Source organism: Callithrix jacchus, chromosome 22, assembly GCF_049354715.1.
Source record: "Callithrix jacchus isolate 240 chromosome 22, calJac240_pri, whole genome shotgun sequence".
NCBI lineage: Eukaryota > Metazoa > Chordata > Mammalia > Primates > Cebidae > Callithrix > Callithrix jacchus.
Window position 1 is genome coordinate 8,794,416 of NC_133523.1, and position 18,856 is coordinate 8,813,271.

Sequence of the window (18,856 nt, forward strand, 5' to 3'; positions counted from 1 at the left end):
ATATATCTACTTAGGCCAATATCAAGATAATCTTTTCATTCCGGTGGTTTTATATTTTAATATTCCGTGCTTTAAAAAAAAAAAAAATAGCTGTGTGTGTCTGAGACAGTCTTCCTCTGTCACCCAGGCTGAAATACAGTGGCACAATCTTTGCTAACTGCAACCTCCTCCTCTTTGGTTCAACCAATTCTCCTGTCTCAGCCTCCCAAGTAGCTGGGATTACAGGCATGCGCCACCATACCCAGATAATTTTTGTGTTGTTTTTTAGTAGAGATGGGGTTTTGCCATGTTGACCAGGCTGGTCTCAAACTCCCGACCTCAGGTGATCCACCCACCTCAGTCTCCCAAAGTGCTGGGATTACAGGTGTGAGCCACCAAACCTGGTGGTAACTGTTTTTTTGTATCTTACTACCCTAAATGCTTAATAGACTGATATTAAAGTTTTATGCTCCCAATGATGTAGCTATTATCATGATTTTCCCTTTTGGTTTTTAGACCACCTTTATTGAGATATAATCCACATATAACACAGTTCACTCAAAGCTATATAGTTCAGTATTTTTTAGTATATTCACAGTGTTGTTCAAACATAATTTTAGAACATTTTCATCACCCTAAAAGAAATTTTTGAATGGGAAAACCCATTTACCTTTTTTTTTTTCCTTGAGATGGGAGTCTCACTCTGTTGCCAGGCTGGAGTGCAGTGGCATGATCTTGGCTCACCTATCCCAAACCTCAGCAACACACAATTTACCCATGTTACAAAGATGCACATGTATGCCCTGAACCTAAAAGTCAGAAAAAATAATGTACTATGCTGAAAGCAAAAATTAAAAATAAAAATTAACAAAATAGAACTCTATGGACTAAACTGTGTATACCCTGCTTCCCCTACAATTTTCATATCTTGGTGCCCCAACTCCTAAGGTGTTTATATTTGCATATGGAGGATTCTGGAGGTAATTAGGGTTAGATGCAATCATGAGGATGAGGCTCTCATGATAGTATTAGTGCTTTATAAAGAAGAGACACAAGAGAGCTTGATGTATCTGTCAGCCAAAGAGGGGCAGCATAATGAGAGATGAGAAGGCAGTACTCCACAACCCAAGAAGATGCCCTCACCAAAAACCAACTATGCTGGCACCCTGAAAAGTTTTACAATCTCCATAACACTGAGAAAATTAATTTCTGGTACTTAAACCATCCTGTGACAATTTGCTATGGCAGTACAACTTGACTGCTACAGAACACAAACCAAAAATGTACTGCAATAACCAAACCCAATTTTTTAAGCGAAATTAACAAGATTAAGTAAATTCTAGCAATATTAATGTTTTTCATGAAGGAGAAAATAAAGTATCAGGAATGAAAAGGAGTATGCAAAAGGTATGTAACAGCAAAAGCCACAAACACTTAAAATATCAGAAAATATTATAAACATTGAGTATAAATTTTAAAGTACAAAAAAGCCTATAAAAACAATTCTTGACGAAACAGACTTAAGAAGAAACTAAGAAAGAAAACATAAATATTTTAAAAAGATGAACCCCTTCTGTGTGGTTACGCCGAGCCAGCGCCTAGGCCTGGAAGCAGACCGCAGACCCTCAGCTTCACCTGCCGCCTCCTGACCATGGACCCCCGCAAAGTGAACGAGCTTCGGGCCTTTTTGAAGATGTGTAAACAAGATCCAAGCGTTCTGCACACTGAGGAAATGTGCTTCCTGAGGGAGTGGGTGGAGAGTACAGGGGGGTAAAATACCACCTGCTACTCAGAAAGCTAAATCAGAAGAAAATACCAAGGAGGAAAAACCTGACAGTAAGAAGGTAGAGGAAGGCTTAAAGGCAGACGAACCATCAAGTGAGGAAAGTGATCTAGAAATTGATAATAAAGGTGTGATTGAACCAGACACTGACATCCCTCAAGAAACGGGAGATGAAACTGCAGAGATAACAGAGGAGATGATGGACCAAGCAAATGATAAGAAAGTGGCTGCTATTGAAGCCCTAAATGATGGTGAATTGCAGAAAGCCACTGACTTATTCACAGATGCCATCATGCTGACTCCTCGCTTGGCCATTTTGCATGCCGAGAGGGCCTGTGTCTTCATCAAATTACAGAAGCCAAATGCTGCCATGCAAGACTGTGACAGAGCCCCTGAAATAAATCCTGATTCAGCTCAGCCTTACAAGTGGCGAGGGAAAGCGCACAGACTTCTAGGCCACGGGGTAGCAGCAGCCCATGATCTTGCCCTTGCCTGTAAATGGGATTATGACGAAGATGCGAGTGCAATGCTGAAAGAAGTTCAATCTAGGGCACAGAAAACTGCAGAACATCGGAGAAAGGATGAGCGAAAATGTGAAGAGCGAGAGATCAACGAAAGAATAGAAAAAGTTGAGGAAACGATCCAAGATGGCCGATCGCTAACATCCCGGGATTGCAGCTCTCAGGGAAGGCACGGAGAACTAGAGGACGCCACACTTTCAGACAAAGTCTGGTCGCTTACGGAGCAGAAGGTACCCCAGTGGTGGAAACACACGAGTCGCCAGTGCGACTCTCGTGGTCGGCGCAGCGGTTCCGCCGGCACCTCGACGCGGCAGCGCTCGGCGCAGAGTAAACGGGACCGGTTCCCCTTCTGACCGAGGTTTGGAGCCCCGGGAAGGCAGAGTCGCCTACTACGGACACAAGAAGGAAGCCAGACAGGAGAATCCTGGGCAGAAAAGCACCATCAGTTTTAACGCCGCTGCTCTGGCCCTGGGAACTAACAACCTGGACGTCCACTCAAGAGACCTAATCTGAAAGTTGGTAATTTCAAAGACGACAGGAGGATAAATTTACAATGACGGGAAGAAACCAGCGTAAAAAAGCTGAGAATACTCAAAGTCAGAACGCCTCTCCCTCTAAAGATGATCACAGTTCCACATCAACAATGGAACAAGGCTTGATGGAGAATGAGCGCCTCCTGATGACAGAATCACTCTTCAAGGAATGGATAATAACAAACTTCGGTGAGTTAAAAGAACATGTTGTAGCCCAACGTAAAGAAACTAGGAACTTTGAAAAAAGGTTTGATGAAATCCTACTGAGAATAGACAAATTAGAGAGGAGTATGAGTGAATTAATGGAACTGAAGAATACAATACAGGAACTCCGAGAAGTATGCACAGGTTTAAACACTCGAATTGTTCAAGCAGAAGAAGGGATATCAGAGGTCAAAGTCCAACTTAATGAAATAAAACGTGAAGAAAAGATTAGAGAAAAAAGGATAAAAAGGAATGAGCAAAGTCTCCAAGAAATGTGGGACTATGTGAAAAGACCAAATTTACGTTTGATAGGTGTACCTGAATGCGACGGAGAGAATGAATCCAAGCTGGAAAATACCCTTCAGGATATTATTCAGGAAAATTTTCCTAAACTAGCAAAGCAGGTCAACATTCAACCCCAGGTAATACAGAGAACACCACAAAGATATTCCTCAAGAAGAGCAACCCCAAGGCACATAATCGTTAGATTCACCAGGGTTGAAACGAAGGAGAAAATACTAAGGGCAGCCAGAGAGAAATGTCGGATAACCCACAAAGGCAAGCCTATCAGACTTACAGCAGATCTCTCGGCAGAAACTCTACAGGCCAGAAGAGAGTGGGGGCCAATATTCAACATCCTCAAAGAACAGAACCTTCAGCCCAGAATTTCATATCCAGCCAAACTAAGCTTCACAACTGAAGGAAAAATAAAATCTTTTATGAACAAGCAAGAACTCAGAGATTTTATTACCACCAGGCCTGCTTTACAAGAGCTTCTGAAAGAAGCATTACACACAGAAAGAAACAACTAGTATTAGCCTTTCTAAAAATACACCAAAAAGTAAAGAGCACCAACATAAAGAAGAAATTACACCAACAAATGGATAAAACAGCCAGTCAACATCAAATGGCAGTAAACCTAAATTAAATTGACTGAATTCCCAATCAAAAGACACAGCCAAAACCCAACGGCATGTTACATCCAGACCTGTTTCACATGCAAGGATACACAAAGACTCAAAACAAAGGGATGGAGAAAGATTTACCAACCAAATGGAGAGCAAAAATAAATAATAAATAAATAAAAAGCAGGAGTTGCAATTCTTGTTTTGGATAAAATAGATTTTAAAGCAACAAAGATATAGTGGTAAAAGGATCAATGCAACAAGAGCTAACGATCCTAACACCCAGATAGGAGACTTAGATTCAATGAGACAGAAAATTAATAAGGATATCAAGGACTCGAACTCAGATCCATAACAAGTAAACTTAATAAATATTTATAGAGCTCTCCACTTCAAATACACAAAATATACATTCTTGTCAATACCACATCACACCTACCCATTAGTTTAAATGAAACATTGATTGGCCATTATTAATACCCAATTTTTTTCAAAATAAAGCAATATTTCCATTTACTCTCCCTCTTTCTTCCTCTCCTTTACTTATTTTTTTTTTTTTCTTTCCTTCTCTCAAAAGAAAAGAAATCAACTTGTAAACCTCTAGATCCAGGTCGGCAATGTCTCTTTCATTGCTTGATTTCCTTTCTTCCCTTCCCTCCCTCCCTCCCCGCTTCCTCCCTTCCTTCCTTCCTTTATCCCTTCCTTCCACCCTACCGTCCTTATGCCCTTCCTTCCTGCCTTCCTCCCCCCGCAAAAGAAAAAAAAAAAAAAAAGAATAGAAAAAGTTAAGAAGGCTCGAGAAAAGCATGAGAGCGCCCAGAGGGAGGAGGAAGCCAGACGACAGGAGCTCAGTATGGCTCTTTTCCAGGTGGCTTTCCTGGGGGAATGCCTGGTGGTTTTCCCGAAGGAATGCCTGGAATGGGAGGGGGCATGCCTGGAATGACCAGAATGCAGAATGCCTGGACTCAATGAAATTCTGAGTGATCCAGAGGTTCTTGCAGCCATGCAGGATCCAGAAGTTACGGTGGCCTTCCAGGATGTGGCTCAGAACCCAGCAAGTATGTCAAAATACCAGAGCGACCCAAAGGTTATGAATCTTAGCAGCAGATTGTCAGCCAAATTTGGAGATCAAGCATAATGCCCTTCTGATAAATAGAGCCTTTGCTGAAGGAAAAGCAACCTAGATCACCTTATAGATGTCACAATAATACAAACCAGTGTCCCTCTGACCTTCTCATCAAGAGAGCTGGGGTGCTTTGAAGATAATCCCTACTCCTCTCCCCCAAATGCTGCTGAAGCATTTTACAGTGGTTTGCCATTAGGGTATCCATTCAGATAATGTTTGGCTACTAGGAATTACAACCTTTAAACACTTTTTAACTTTAAAAATATTTAAAACAAATTTTTCTTTAATAATCATTTTGGATTTTTTTTCTTTGAATTATTGGGCAGGGAAGATATTTAATGCATAGAAGATTTTTGCTCTAATTTGAGTGAAATAAAAGTTTATTAGTGTGAGGCAAACATAACTCATTTGAGGATAAAGTTTGTGTAGGATATGTGGTTCCTGAAGCATTGTGACTTGTCTTTTTAAATGCGTTATCTTTTTCTTTAAAGATTTATTCACCACTGGGCGCAGTGGCTCACACCTGTAATCCCAGCACTTTGGGAGGCCGAGGCAGGTGGATCATGAGGTCAAGAGATGGAGACCATCTGGCCAACATGGTCAAAACCTGTCTCTAATAAAAATACAAAAAACTTAGCCAGGAGTGGCGGCTGGTGCCTGTAGTCCCAGCTACTTGGGAGGCTGAGCCAGAAGAATTGCTTGAACCCGGGAGGCAGAGGTTGCAGTGAGCTGACATCGTGCCACTGCACTCCAGGCACTCCAGCTTGGCAACAGAGCAAGGCTCCATCTCAAAAAAAAAAAAAAAAAAACTAGAATGTTAAAGAATGTTGGGGCCGGGCGCGGTGGCTCAAGCCTGTAATCCCAGCACTTTGGGGGGCTGAGGCAGGTGGATCACGAGGTCAACAGATCGAGACCATCCTGGTCAACATGGTGAAACCCCGTCTCAACTAAAGATACAAAAAATTAGCTGGGCATGGTGGCGCGTGCCTGTAATCCCAGTTACTCAGGAGGCTGAGGCAGGAGAATTGCCTGAACCCAGGAGGCGGAGGTTGCCGTGAGCCGAGATCGCGCCATTGCACTCCAGCCTGGGTAACGAGCGAAACTCCGTCTCAAAAAAAAAAAGCAATGTTGGGGGCCAGGCGTGGTGGCTCACACCTGTAATCCCAGCACTTTGGGAGGCCGAGGCGGGTAGATCACAGGTCAATAGATCGAGACCATCCTGGTCAACATAGTGAAACCCCGTCTCTACTAAAAAAGAAAAATAATAATACAAAAAATTAGCTGGGCATGGTGGTGCGTGCCTGTAATCCCAGCTACTCAGGAGGCTGAGGCAGGAAAATTGCCTGAACCCAGGAGGGTTCTCTACTAAAAAAAAAAACAAAAAAAAAAAAAAAAAAAAAACAGAATGTTGAACAAAACTTCTAGTAAAAATATAGTATACAAAGATGAAGTTACTTTATTTACTTATTTATTTTGAGGCAGAGTCTTACTCTGTCGCCCAGGCTGGAATGCACTGGCACAATCTCGGTTCACTGCAACCTCCGCCTCCCGGGTTCAAGCTATTCTCCTGCCTCAGCCTCCTGAGTAGGTGGGATTATAGGCGCTCACCACCATGTCCAACTAATTTTTGTATTTTAAATAGAGATGGGTTTCACCATGTTGGTCAGGCTGGTCTCAAACTCCTGACCTCATGATCCACCCACCTCAGCCTCCCAAAGTGCTGAGATTACAGTAGTGAGCCACCATGCCCAGCTCAAGTAACTATATACTGACAAGCAGAATCAGCTTCTGAAGCTAGGCAATGTCTAGGCTATGAAACTAGGGTATCATTTCTTAGTGATACGTCACTACTAGTCCAAGCACCAGGATGAGGCCAACCTGCAGTACTGACCTCATCCCTGACCTACAAGTGTTCATCCTCAGACAACTGTGAAGAAGTTTAGGGAGAACCTATAGGTCTTATTTGAGACAATCAGGATGGTATCTAAGGACAGTCTGTGAGGTGACAGAAGTTACACAAGGCAATTGACTAATCTGCATCTTTGGTGTCACTGGCAACAGTTAAAGGCAACAAAGATGGGCTAAATAACACTCATAACACAGGAGAACCACTCTAAAACCCGTTCCTCTCCGTAAGAAAACCTGTAACATGAAAACACACAGACCTCCTTGATTCAGTTCTTTTTTTTTTTTTTTTTTTTGAGACAGAGTTTTGCTCTTGTTACCCAGACTGGAGTGCAATGGCAGGATCTCGGCTCACTGCAACCTCTGCCTCCTTGGTTCAAGCAATTTTCCTGCCTCAGCCTCCCAAGCAGCTGGGACTACAGGCGTGCACCACCATGCCAAGCTAATTTTTGTATTTTTAGTAGAAACGGGATTTCACCTTGTTGAGCAGGATGGTCTCAATCTCTTGACCTCGTGATCCACCCGCCTCGGCCTCCCAAAGTGCTGAAATTATAGGTGTGAGCCACCGTGCCCGGCCCAGTTTTGTTTTTTTTTTTTTTTTTTTTAGACAAGGCCTCACTGTCACCCAGGTTGGAGTCCAATGGCATGATCACAGCTCACTGCACCCTTGACCTCCCTGAGCTCAGTGAGACTCCTACCTCAGCCTCCTGAGTAGGTAGGATTATAGGCACGTGCCATCACACCAGCCTAATCTTTGTATTTTTTTGTGGACATGGGGTTTCACGACATTTGCCCAGGCTGGTCTTGAACTCCTGAGCCCAAGTGATCTGCCCAACTTGGCCTCCCAAAGTGCTGGGAGGTGAAACCCCGTCTCTACTAAAAATACAAAAAATTAGCTGAGCATGGTGGTGCATGCCTGTAATCCCAGCTACTCAGGAGGCTGAGGCAGGAGAATTGCCTGAACCCAGGAGGCAGAGGTTGCAGTGAGCAGAGATTGTGCCATCGCACTCCAGCCTGGGTACCAAGAGCGAAACTCCATCTCAAAAAAAAAAAAAAGAACAGAATGAGTCACCAAGCAACAAGAGCCTTAATGGCTATACGTGATATAACAGAAATATTTAAATTTGTACCACTCAGACTGGAACCTGGTTATGCAGCGTGTGTGTGTGTGTGTGTGTGTGTGTGTGTGTGTGTGTGTATCCCAGGGCCACATTCAGGAAGTGCCAGTGATGGTATCAAGCACAGCAGAATATCATGACCATCCATGTTCACAGGAGTTCTGTTTTCATAGCACATGGACAAAATGAAAATCCAGAAATGGGTCACACTGCCAATCATAGCAGGTAATTGAGTCAGGCATGTATGACTGCTTTGCCAAACAGTGGCATCAAAGACAACATTCATAATTCCCACTACCTCTCTGCACTGCCCGATAGTTACAGGAGTTCCCACCTCTCCAGGTGAAGGGTTATGGGTCTCCCTCCATGGCCATTAAATCACAGTATCTTAAGCTACTTCTGTTATTTCAACCTTTCTCCACTCAGACCCTTCTTCAACCCTGACCATTTATCTGAGATAAAGTGTGAAAAGAGGAACAAGAGTGTTTTTACATTGTAAAGCTGTATCATACCCTTTACCTTGGCCAGTGTGAACCACTACAGGTGGACCATGTCTAAGACCATGACAAACCAAAAAGAGAATCTACACCTAGGACTGTCTGAATCCTGAAGACCCACTTTAGGTCAATAGTAACCCAGAGGATGTAGCAACTAGACTAGAGTGGTGTGGAGAAAGACATACCATGCCAGGGATGAGTAGAGGGGTATGAGAAACTTTCAAAATAGTTCTATAGGCCGGGTGCGATGGCTCATAGCTGTAATCCCAGCACTTTGGGAGGCCAAGGCGGGCAGGCCACCTGAGGTCAAAAGTTCAAGACCAGCCTGACCAACATGGTACTGTCTAAAAATACAAAATTAGCCAGGCATGGTGGGGCATGCCTGTAATCCCAGCTACTCAGGAGGCTGAGGCAGGAGAATCTCTTAAACTCTGCAGGCAGAGGTTGTGGTAAGCCAAGATCACACCATTGCACTCCAGCCTGGGCAACAAGAGCAAAACTTCATCTCAAAAAAAAAAGATTTAAAAAAAAAATTAGTTCTATAGAACCACCTAGAAAGCCATGTCTCTGTCAGGTTTCAGTAAACAGAAAAGCAATTCTGATATTCCAGACATGCTGTTTCTCATAGGTGTGAATGCACCTCATTCACTAAAGGTTGAAGAATATTATTTAAAAATTACTTTCCAACATTTATTACCTTCATGAAGTTTTTCTCCACTGTGAAATTGCAGGAGAACACCAAAGTATTTGGCAAGAATACTTCTGAACATATCTTGTATCCAAAGGGTTTATCCCCATTATAAGAATCCAAGGAAACATTGAAAGCTTTGTTTCTAACACTGTACGGCTTCAGGGTGAACTCTTACATAATGCATTGTCAGGAGATTCCAACGGTTCTCCGAGGTGCCTTTAACTTTATGGAGCATCTTCAGAGTGTAAGTTCTTTCCTATCTTTGAAGTGAACAGGGACAAATGAGCACTTCTGACACAATGCTTACATTGATAGTTTTCTCACCAGTATGAATTACAATATGACTATTAAAACACATGGACTTCCAAAAGGATTTTCCTCATTCCTTACATAAAATAGGTTTCTCAGCCAGTCGCGGTGGCTAACACCTGTAATCCTAGCACTTTGGGAGGCCAAGGCAGGCAGATTACTTGAGGTCAGAAGTTTGATACCACCCTGGCCAAAATGGTGAAACCCCATTTCTACTAAAAATGCAAAAAAGTAGCCAGGTGTAGTGGTGCATGCCTGTAATCCCAGCTACTTGGGATGCTGAGGTAGGAGAATCACTTGAACCCAGGGGGCAGAAGTTGCAATGAGCCAAGATTGCATCATTGCACTCCAGCCTAGGCTATGGAGCAAGACTTCATCTCAAAAAAAGGGGTTTCTCTCCAGGGTGTTCTTACATGTTCAATAAGATAAGAAGACCAGGTGCAGTGGCTCACACCTGTAATCCCAGCATTTCAGGAGGTCGAAGCTGGTGATCATTTGAGGTCAGGAGTTAGAGACCAGCTTGGCCAACAGGGTGAAACCCTATCTCTACCAAAAATATAATAAATTAGGAGCCAGGCACAGTGGCTCATGCCTGTAATCCCAGCACTTTGGGAGGCTGAAGTAGGCGGATCACAAGGTCAGGAGATTGAGACCATCCTGGCCAACATGGCGAAACCCCGTCTCAACTAAAACACAAAAAAATGAGCTGGGCGTGGTGGTGCACAACTGTAGCCCCAGCTACTCGGGAGGCTTGGGCAGGGGAATTGCTTGAACCCAGGAGGCAGAGGCTGCAGTAAGCTGAGATGGAGTCACTATACTCCAGCCTGGCAACAAACTGAGGCTCCGTCTCAAAACAAAACAAAACAAATTAGCCAGGTGTGGTGGCGCATGCCTGTAATCCCAGCTACTCGGGAGGCTGAGGCAGGAGAATCACTTGAATCTGGGAGGCAGAGGCTGCAGTGAGCCAAGATCATGCCACTGCACTCCAGCCTGGGCAACAGGGTGAAACTCCTCCAAAAAAAACATAAAAAGGAACTGTGTTTTCCCACATTCCTTATATTTACAGGGTTTCTCTCCAGTGGGACTTTGTACAAATCCAGAAAGATTCAAGAGTTCAGGCTTTCTCACATTCCTTACATTGACAGTATTAGTCTCTCCTGTGAATTTTTACATGTTCAGTTAGGCTTGAGGAAAACAGCAAGTTTTTCCACATTTTTCACATCCATAGGGCTTCTCTCTAGAGTGAGTTTTCAAATGTGCAATACGTGCTGACAAAGAAGCAAAGGCCTTCCCACATTGGTCACATTCAAATGGTTTCTCTCCCATATGAGTTCTTAAATGCTGAATACGTCCTGAGGATGTACGGAAGGCCTTCCCACATTCCTTACATTCATAGGGCTTCTCTCCAGTGTGAATTTGCACATGATTAGTAAGTTCTGAATGAAAAGTGAAGGTTTTCCCGCAGTCCTTACATTTATACGGTTTTGTTTCAGTGTGAGTTTGTAAGCAATCATTAAAGCACAAGGAATTTCGAAAGGATTTTCCACAAGTGTTACATTCAGAAGTCTTCTCTACAGCATGAGTTTTTAAGTGTTGAGTTAGTACACAAGACCTACTGTAAGCTTTTTCACATGTATTACATTTATAGGGTTTATATCCAGTGTGAGTTCTTAAATAAGTTAGACTTGAGGAGGCAACAAAGGCTTTCCCACACTCCTTATGTTCATAGGGCCTGTCTCCAGTGTGTGTTCGTAAATGTTTATTAAGGTCTGAGCGTTCTGTGAAGGCTTTTCCACATTTCTTACATCCATAGGGCTTCTTCCCACTGTGTCTTCGTAAATGTCTAGTCAGGTATGAGCGCTCAGTGAAGGCCTTCCCACATTTCATACATTCATAGGGTTTCTCTTCAGTGTGCCTTCGTAAATGTTTGGTAAGATATGAGCACTTAGTGAAAGTTTTCCCACATTCCTTACATTGATAGGGTCGCTCTTCTGTATGAGTTTGCATGTGAATATGAAGACAGGCAGAAAAGATAAATGGTTTCCCACATTTGTAACACTTAAAGGGCTTCTCTCCAGTGTGAGTTCTCAAATGAGCAAAAAGAGATGAGAAAGAAACAAAGACTTTCCCACACTGGTCACAATCAAAGAGTTTCTGTCCTGTGTTACATCTTATATCTTCAATAATGCCTGAGGATGTACCAAAGGCCTTCACACATTTCTTATGTTCATATGGCTTTGCTCCATTATGAGTTCTCAAATGTCCAAAAAGAGATGGGTAAGAAATAAAGGCTTTCCCACAATAGTCACATTTAAGGGTTTTCTCTCCAGTGTGACGTCTTACAGTTTTCTTTCCAGTGTGACATCTTATATGTTCAATAAGGCCTGCAGATGCACGAAAGGCTTTACCACATTCCTTACACCCATAGGGCTTCTCTCCAGTGTGAGTTCGTACATGTTCAAGAAAGCCTGACCGCACAGTGAAGGTTTTCCCACAGTGCTTACATTTATAAGGTTTTATCCCAAAGTGGGTTTGCATGTGATTATTAAGGTGGGTAGGGCATCTAAAATATTTTCCACATTGCTTACATTCATAGGGGTTTTTAATACCGTGTGTTTCAACATTTACAGCATGGCTTGGGGAATGAGTAAATGCTTCCTCACATTGCTTCCATTCATAGAGTTTTTCTTCACTCTGAGTTTTCCTGTGTGCTTCAAGGTGTGACTGATGAACAAAGACTTTCCCATAGTCAATGCATTCAAAGGATTTATCTTGTGTGCACTTTCTTTGGACTTGAACATTTAAAATCAGGCTGAAAGATTTTCCACGCTTACTGAACACAGAAACTTTCCTTATGGTAGAGGCTTCATTGTATACAGAAAGGAGGTCTTTTGCATACTGAATACATTCAGACGTGTCTTCTCTATCTTGAGTACTCATGTTTGTCTTAAGGCATGAATGTTTACAGAAGATTTCTCCACATTGCTTACAGTCATAGAGTTCCTCTCTATTTTGGTTTCTTGCCTGTTAATACAGGAATGAATAATGAAGGAAGCATTTTAGCAAACTTATTAGTAGATATCACTCATCTAAGAAACATTATGGGCTGGGCACAGTGGCTCATGCCTGTAATCCCAGCACTTTGGGAGGCCAAGGTGGGTGGATCATGAGGTCAAGAGATCCAGACCATCCTGGCCAACATGGTGAAATCCTGTCTCTACTAAAAAATACAAAAATTAGCTGGGCATGGTGGCGCATACCTGTAGCCCCAGCTACTCAGGAGGCTGAGGCAGAACTGCTTGAACCCAGGAGGCAGAGATTGCGCCACTGCACTCCAGCCTGGTGCCTGGCAACAGAGCAAGACTCTGTCTCAAAAAAACATTATGATCATTATTTTTGCCAGTTATAACATGCATATAGTTCCTACCCTTTCGATTTCCTTCAACTTGAACAATGGAATCCTACGGTAAGAATCCTGTGCCATCTGCTCTAATCTTGGAAAGATTCTTATAGCTTTTCATGAAGTTATTTTACAAACTCAAATGTCGGGCCAGGCGCGATGGCTCATGCCAATAATCCCAGCACTTTGGGAGGCCGAGGCGGGCGGATCACGAGGTCAAGAGATTGAGACCATCCTGGCCATGGTGAAACCCTGTGTCTACTAAAAAATACAAAAATTAGTTGGGTGTGGTGGCACGCGCCTGTGGTCCCAGCTACTCTGGAGGCTGAGGCGGAAGAATCGCTTGAACCCAGGAGGCAGAGGTTGCAGTGAGCTGAGATTGCACCACTACACTCCAGCCTGGGGGACAGAACAAGACCCCCATCTCGAAAGAAAAAAAAAAAAAACCTCATAGGTCTAATTATACATCTTGGAATGAACATTCATCGGAAGTCTTAAGTACCAAGCTTCACACTAGATATGGGATATCTCTCCAGATATTTTTCCCTGTTGGGTGAGTACCACTTCTCTCAAATATCTATCATTTCTGCCTTTTTTTTTTTTTTTTTTTTTTTAAGATAGAGTCTCACTCTGTCACCCAGGCTGGAGTGCAGTGGCGCCGTCTCAGCTCACTGAAACCTCCACCTCCCAAGTTCAAGCAATTCTTCTGAGTAGTTGGGACTACAGGCATGCCCCACTGCGCCTGGCTAATTTTTGTATTTTTACTAGAGACGAGGTTTCACCATACTGGCCAAGCTGGTCTCGAACTCCTGACCTTGTAATCCACCCACATCAGCCTCCCAAAGTGCTGGAATTACAGGCGTGAGCCACCCCACCCAGCCATCTCTGCTGATTTCTACAATGCAATGTCAGTCTTCTCTGAATGTGACAAATAAGAGAGTTATTTTGTTAATCTTACCAACTGAATCCCATTTAATGTTTTTAAACAAAAATTATCTTGCCAAAGGGCTGGCCCATTGGTTTTCAGGCACATTTTCCATTCTGAAGTAAAAGAGAAAAATATATATGAGAGTTTACACACAAAATGGTGGGTTAAATAAAAAGCAGACAGATTTCAGCAATTTACGTATAACTAAAGTTTGGCTATCCTATGGGGTCAAGTTTTAGTAATTTTTAAAACAACTTTTTCTATGAAAATTAAACATAATGATGAACAGAAACAGTAATATCAGAGAAAAAAGTAGGAAAAATTGGAACAAAAGCATATAATAAAACCATAAACTTAAAGAAGTAAGGTCATTTATTATATAATAGGGAAGTCTGGATAGATGCAAAGTAACAGAAAATTAAAACTTAAGAAACCCCAAAACATCCAAATCCAGTGGACTCAGTCTTCTGATTCAAAGGGCATCTTATAAAACTTCATTATGCTTCCAAACATACTGAGAACTTCTCATGGACCAGGGTTGTTCTTCACAAACACTCACCTTGGAGAACTCTTGGCAATGTGCTCAACTCTTCCTCTTCCTCCATCCAAGAGATCAGACTGGGTTTGAAAAGCTGGTAACCTGTACACAGGGAAAGACACACCAATGGAAGAGGCTCATGCAAGAAATGGCAATCTTTTCCATGAAACAGGGACTACATATCTAATTAAGGCAATGAAAAGTACCTAAACTGCATACATCCCTTCTCTCTGTTCTCTGAAGACACTGGTTATCTCTGACTTCTGAAATTCCCGTTCAAGCTTAACCCATTTCCTGTTTGCCCCAAGAAATGAGCACTGGCAGTGAGCTGGGCCTTTTCTTTCTAAACAGGAAATGTTCAATTCAAATTTTAGAAACCACTAAAACCTTTATTAAAGTAGAAAATGGAAGCTCAAAGAGAGATCTTGATTCTCTTGGGAAAACTCCCATACCAGTAGTTCTCAACTTTAAAGTGAATTAATTACTCGTCTGAAGACAAGGCACCACAGCAGACTTTTTGATTTAGTACAGCAAATGTGGACTCTGAGAATGTGCACAATTGTAAGAGAGTGGCGGTGATGCTACTGATGCAAACAGACATACAAGATTAAAACCCATTAGTATAAGAACTGCAGGTTATTTCCTATTTTATTCATGAAAAATTTTTACAATGTGTATACATCCCACTGTATTCAGATTTGACATCACTAATCCTAGAACACAGTAAGTACATAATTTGTATCTTGTTCCAGAGGAAGCTACAAGGGATGATGCCACACTTACCTACTGAGAACAGGTTCTTGTAGTTCTCCAGCATCACATCACGGTACAGGTTTCTCTCTGTTGGGTCCAGTAAAGTCCACTCTTCCTGGGTGAACTCCACAGCTACACTGTCAAAGATTATCAGGTCCTAAACCATAAGACACATGCTGGTTTGAGCCAAGTAACATGTCCACCAATGTTGGCTGAAAAATGAGGCAAGGGGACCCAATGCCTATACAGGATACTGAGGGCTCCCACTATCTACACCCCACAGTTCGATGGTTCTAAGAACTCCTCTATCCACATTCACTCACTGCCAATTCCCTCCAATAACATGGCTGTAACAGCACCTCTTACACGTGAACTTATCAACCACAACTAGACTGGGAGCTCTTCTCCTTTCCTCTCTTCTGTAGTACACACCAGAGCGCACACAAGAAACACTTGATAAATGATGATATGAATAAATTCCTTAAAAAAAGAACACTTTCACCCCGTACCATCTGTCCTGGCACCCAGGAAAAAATATATGCAGTTGGCACTGGGAAAATGAATAATTCATAACTACAAAAATACTCAGATAATTTTCAGGGTAATGCCTCACCAATGTGAGAGGTATGACTTTCGACTAGAGTCTGTATTTGCTTTAAGGAACAATAGAGAGAGGTCTACCTACAAGCAAATGTGTCCTCACTAATATCATTACTCCATTTTTTTTTAGAAGGACAGTTTCACACTAAGTTTTTGGATCTCCCCAAATTCATCATTATCAGAGTATCTCTCCAAAGACATTGCTCCCTCTTTTTTCTTCTTCTTTTTTTTTTTTTTTTTTGAGATGGAGTTTCACTCTTGTTGCCCAGGCTGGAGTGCAATGGTGCGATCTTGGCTCACCGCAACCTCCACCTCCCAGGTTCAAGTGCTTCTCCTGCCTCAGCCTCCCGAATAGCTGCGATTGCAGGCACGTGCCACCACACCTGGCTAATTTTGTAGTTTTAGTAGAGACAGGGTTTCTCCATGTTGATCAGGCTGATCTTGAACTCCCGACCTCAACTGATCCACCTGCCTTGGCCTCACAAAGTGCTGGGATAACAGGCGTGAGCACTGTACCCAGTCTGACATCGATCCCTCTTGAGTGAATGCTATTTCTCTCAATTGTCTTTTGTGCTTATTTTCTTCATTGGAAGTCCCAATATTCTCTGAATGTGAAAAATAAGAAATACCCTTTCTTAACATTACCGTTTGTATCCCATTAGAAGTTTGTATTTTACAAAAATTCTGCTGCACTGCTGAAACATTGGTGTGAAGTTTTATTGCACATTCTGAAATTAAACAAAAACATAAATTGAGGTTTGTAAAAAAAAAAAAAAAGAAGGAAAGAAAGAAAAAAGGTAAAATGAAAGAGTTAAAAATGATAGGCCTCATTCACATTTGTTTTCAAAATAAACATAAGAAAAAAGAAAGCCAAATTTGAACATTTAGACTATGTCAAAAATTTGGCAATGATGAGAATAAAGAGTCAAAATTTTGGCTAAGTTGCTACAAATTGACTAGTTCAAAACTAACATTAAACAGAAATAATGTTATCAGAAAAGTAGGAAAAATCTGGACCAAGAACATACTTCAAAGCAAAGAACTTGAAACAAAATATAAAATTGGAGTAGATGGAAATTTACAGAGTATCAGAAATGGAATATTTTCTATGACTTCTGAGTTAAATGGCCTCAACCTTGTGAGACAAGGTACATCTTAAAATGTCCTCATTATGTTTCTGATGGTTTAGATGTTAGTTCCCTCCGAATCTCATATGGAAATGTAACACCAAATATTTGGGGTGGGGCCTGGTAGGAGGTATTTGGATCATGGGGGCAGATCCTTCATGAATGGCTTACTGACATCCTCGGAGTAATGAGTGAGTTCTTGTTCTGAGTTCATGTGAGACCTGGTAGTTTAAAATAGGAGTCTCCAACTCTGAGGCCATGGGCCAGAGCTGGGCTGCATCACAGGAGGTGAGCGGCAGGAGAGCAAGTGAAGCCTTACCTATATTTATAGCCACTCCCCATCCTGCATTGCCTCCTGTGCTCTGCCTCTTGTCAGATCAGCAGCAGCATTAGATTCTCACAGAAGAGCAAACTATCATGAACTGTGCATGCGAGGGATTTAGCTTGCACACTCCTCATGAGAATCTAATGCCTGATGATATATCACTGTCTCCCTCACCCCCAGATCCCCAAATGGGACCATCCAGTTACAGGAAATCAAGCTCAGGGTTCCCACTGATTCTACCTTATGGTGAGTTGTATAATTACTTCATTATATATTACAACGCAATAATAGTAGAAATAAAGTCCACAAAAATGTAAGGTGACTGAATCATCCTGAAACCATGCCCCTGCCACCCAGGAATTTTCTGTGAAAAAGTTATCTTCCACGAAACTGGTCCCTGATGCCAAAAAGGTTGGGGACCACTAGTTTAAAAGACTGTGACACCACCCCCAACTTCTCTTTTACTCCCTTTCTCATCATGTAATTTGCCTGCTCCCCCTTTGCCTCTGCCATGATTCTAAGGCTTCTGAGGCTCTCACCTGAAGATGTCAGCACCATGCCTTCTGTAGAGCCTGCAGAACTGTGAGCCAAAATAAACCTATTTTCTTTATAAATTATCCCATCTCAGGTATTTCTTTCTTGCAACACAAGAACAGACTAACTCAGCTTCCAAGCATACTGAACTTCTTACTGACCAAGGTGCTTCTTCATAAATACTAACCTTGGAGAAGTCCTTGCTGCAATGTCCTCAATTCTTCTTCTTCCAACCAAGAGATCAGACTGGGCTTAAGGAGCTGAAATCCTTTACATGAATAATGATACATTAATGGAAGAGGCTCAGGCCAGGCAAGGGGGCTCACGCCTATACTCCCAACACTTTGGGAGGTCAGAGCGAGGGATCAGGTCAGGAGTTTGAGACCAGCCTGACTAACATGGTGAATCCTCATCTCTACTAAAAATATAAAAATTATCCAGGTGTGGTGGCATGTGCCTGTAATCTACTTGGGAGGCTGATGTAGGAGAATCACTTGAACCCGGGAGGTGGAGGTTGCAGTGAGCCAAGATCATACCACTGCACTCCAGCCTGGGCAACAAGAGCAAAACTCCATCTCAAAAAAATAAATGAATGAATGAAAGAGGCTCATGCAAGAGATGATAAACCTTTCTATTAACCAAGAACTACAGTTCTAGAGAAAGCAGTGAAATTATTTCAAATAAACTAAAACTGAAAATACCTCTTCTGTGCACCCAAAAATCAGCTATCTCTGACCTCTGAAAAGCAAATTCATGTTTATGTACACATTTACAAAGCAATAACCTTGTAGTCACAGAAATAAGGTATGTTGTCAAACTCTTGAATGAAGAAAAAAAGATAAAGTGAAACAAACAGACCCTTATGCTGGGTGTGGTGGCTCAGGCCTATATTCCTAGCACTTTGGGAGGCCGAGGTGGGTGGATCACCTGAGGTCAGGAGTTCAAGGCCAGCCTGGCCATCGTGGTGAAACCCCATCTTAAAAAAAAAAAAACAGACCCTTGTATACTTGGAGAATAAAACTACACCAGTGATTCTTAATATTACAGTGCATCACATATATGTGGAAGGACAGTTAAAAC

The 18,856-nt window shown here is 42.3% G+C and overlaps 1 protein-coding gene and 1 pseudogene across 12 annotated transcripts in view; one reads left to right on the forward strand and one right to left on the reverse strand.

Moving 5' to 3' along the window:
- Positions 1-1,497: 1,497 nt before the first annotated feature.
- On the forward strand, positions 1,498-2,772 carry LOC100404258 (putative protein FAM10A4; annotated as a pseudogene).
- A 6,478-nt stretch (positions 2,773-9,250) lies between these two features.
- Positions 9,251-18,856, reverse strand: part of ZNF560 (zinc finger protein 560) — a 30,591-nt gene continuing 20,985 nt past the window's right edge. For 8 of the 12 annotated variants that reach the window (XM_078360440.1, XM_078360436.1, XM_078360433.1 and 5 more), the window contains 6 exons: positions 17,964-18,044; positions 16,436-16,518; positions 15,221-15,347; positions 14,459-14,539; positions 13,930-14,012; positions 9,251-12,595 (listed from right to left, as the gene is read on the reverse strand). In XM_078360440.1, coding sequence (XP_078216566.1) covers positions 10,751-12,595; positions 13,930-14,012; positions 14,459-14,539; positions 15,221-15,254 — 2,043 coding nt within the window. In that variant the 5' untranslated portion in view covers positions 15,255-15,347; positions 16,436-16,518; positions 17,964-18,044 and the 3' untranslated portion in view covers positions 9,251-10,750. Of the gene's footprint in view, positions 12,596-13,929; positions 14,013-14,458; positions 14,540-15,220; positions 15,348-16,173; positions 16,308-16,435; positions 16,519-17,963; positions 18,045-18,856 lie in introns of those variants that run through there. The other 4 variants (XM_078360439.1, XM_078360437.1, XM_078360438.1 and 1 more) reach the window with 2 other exon arrangements.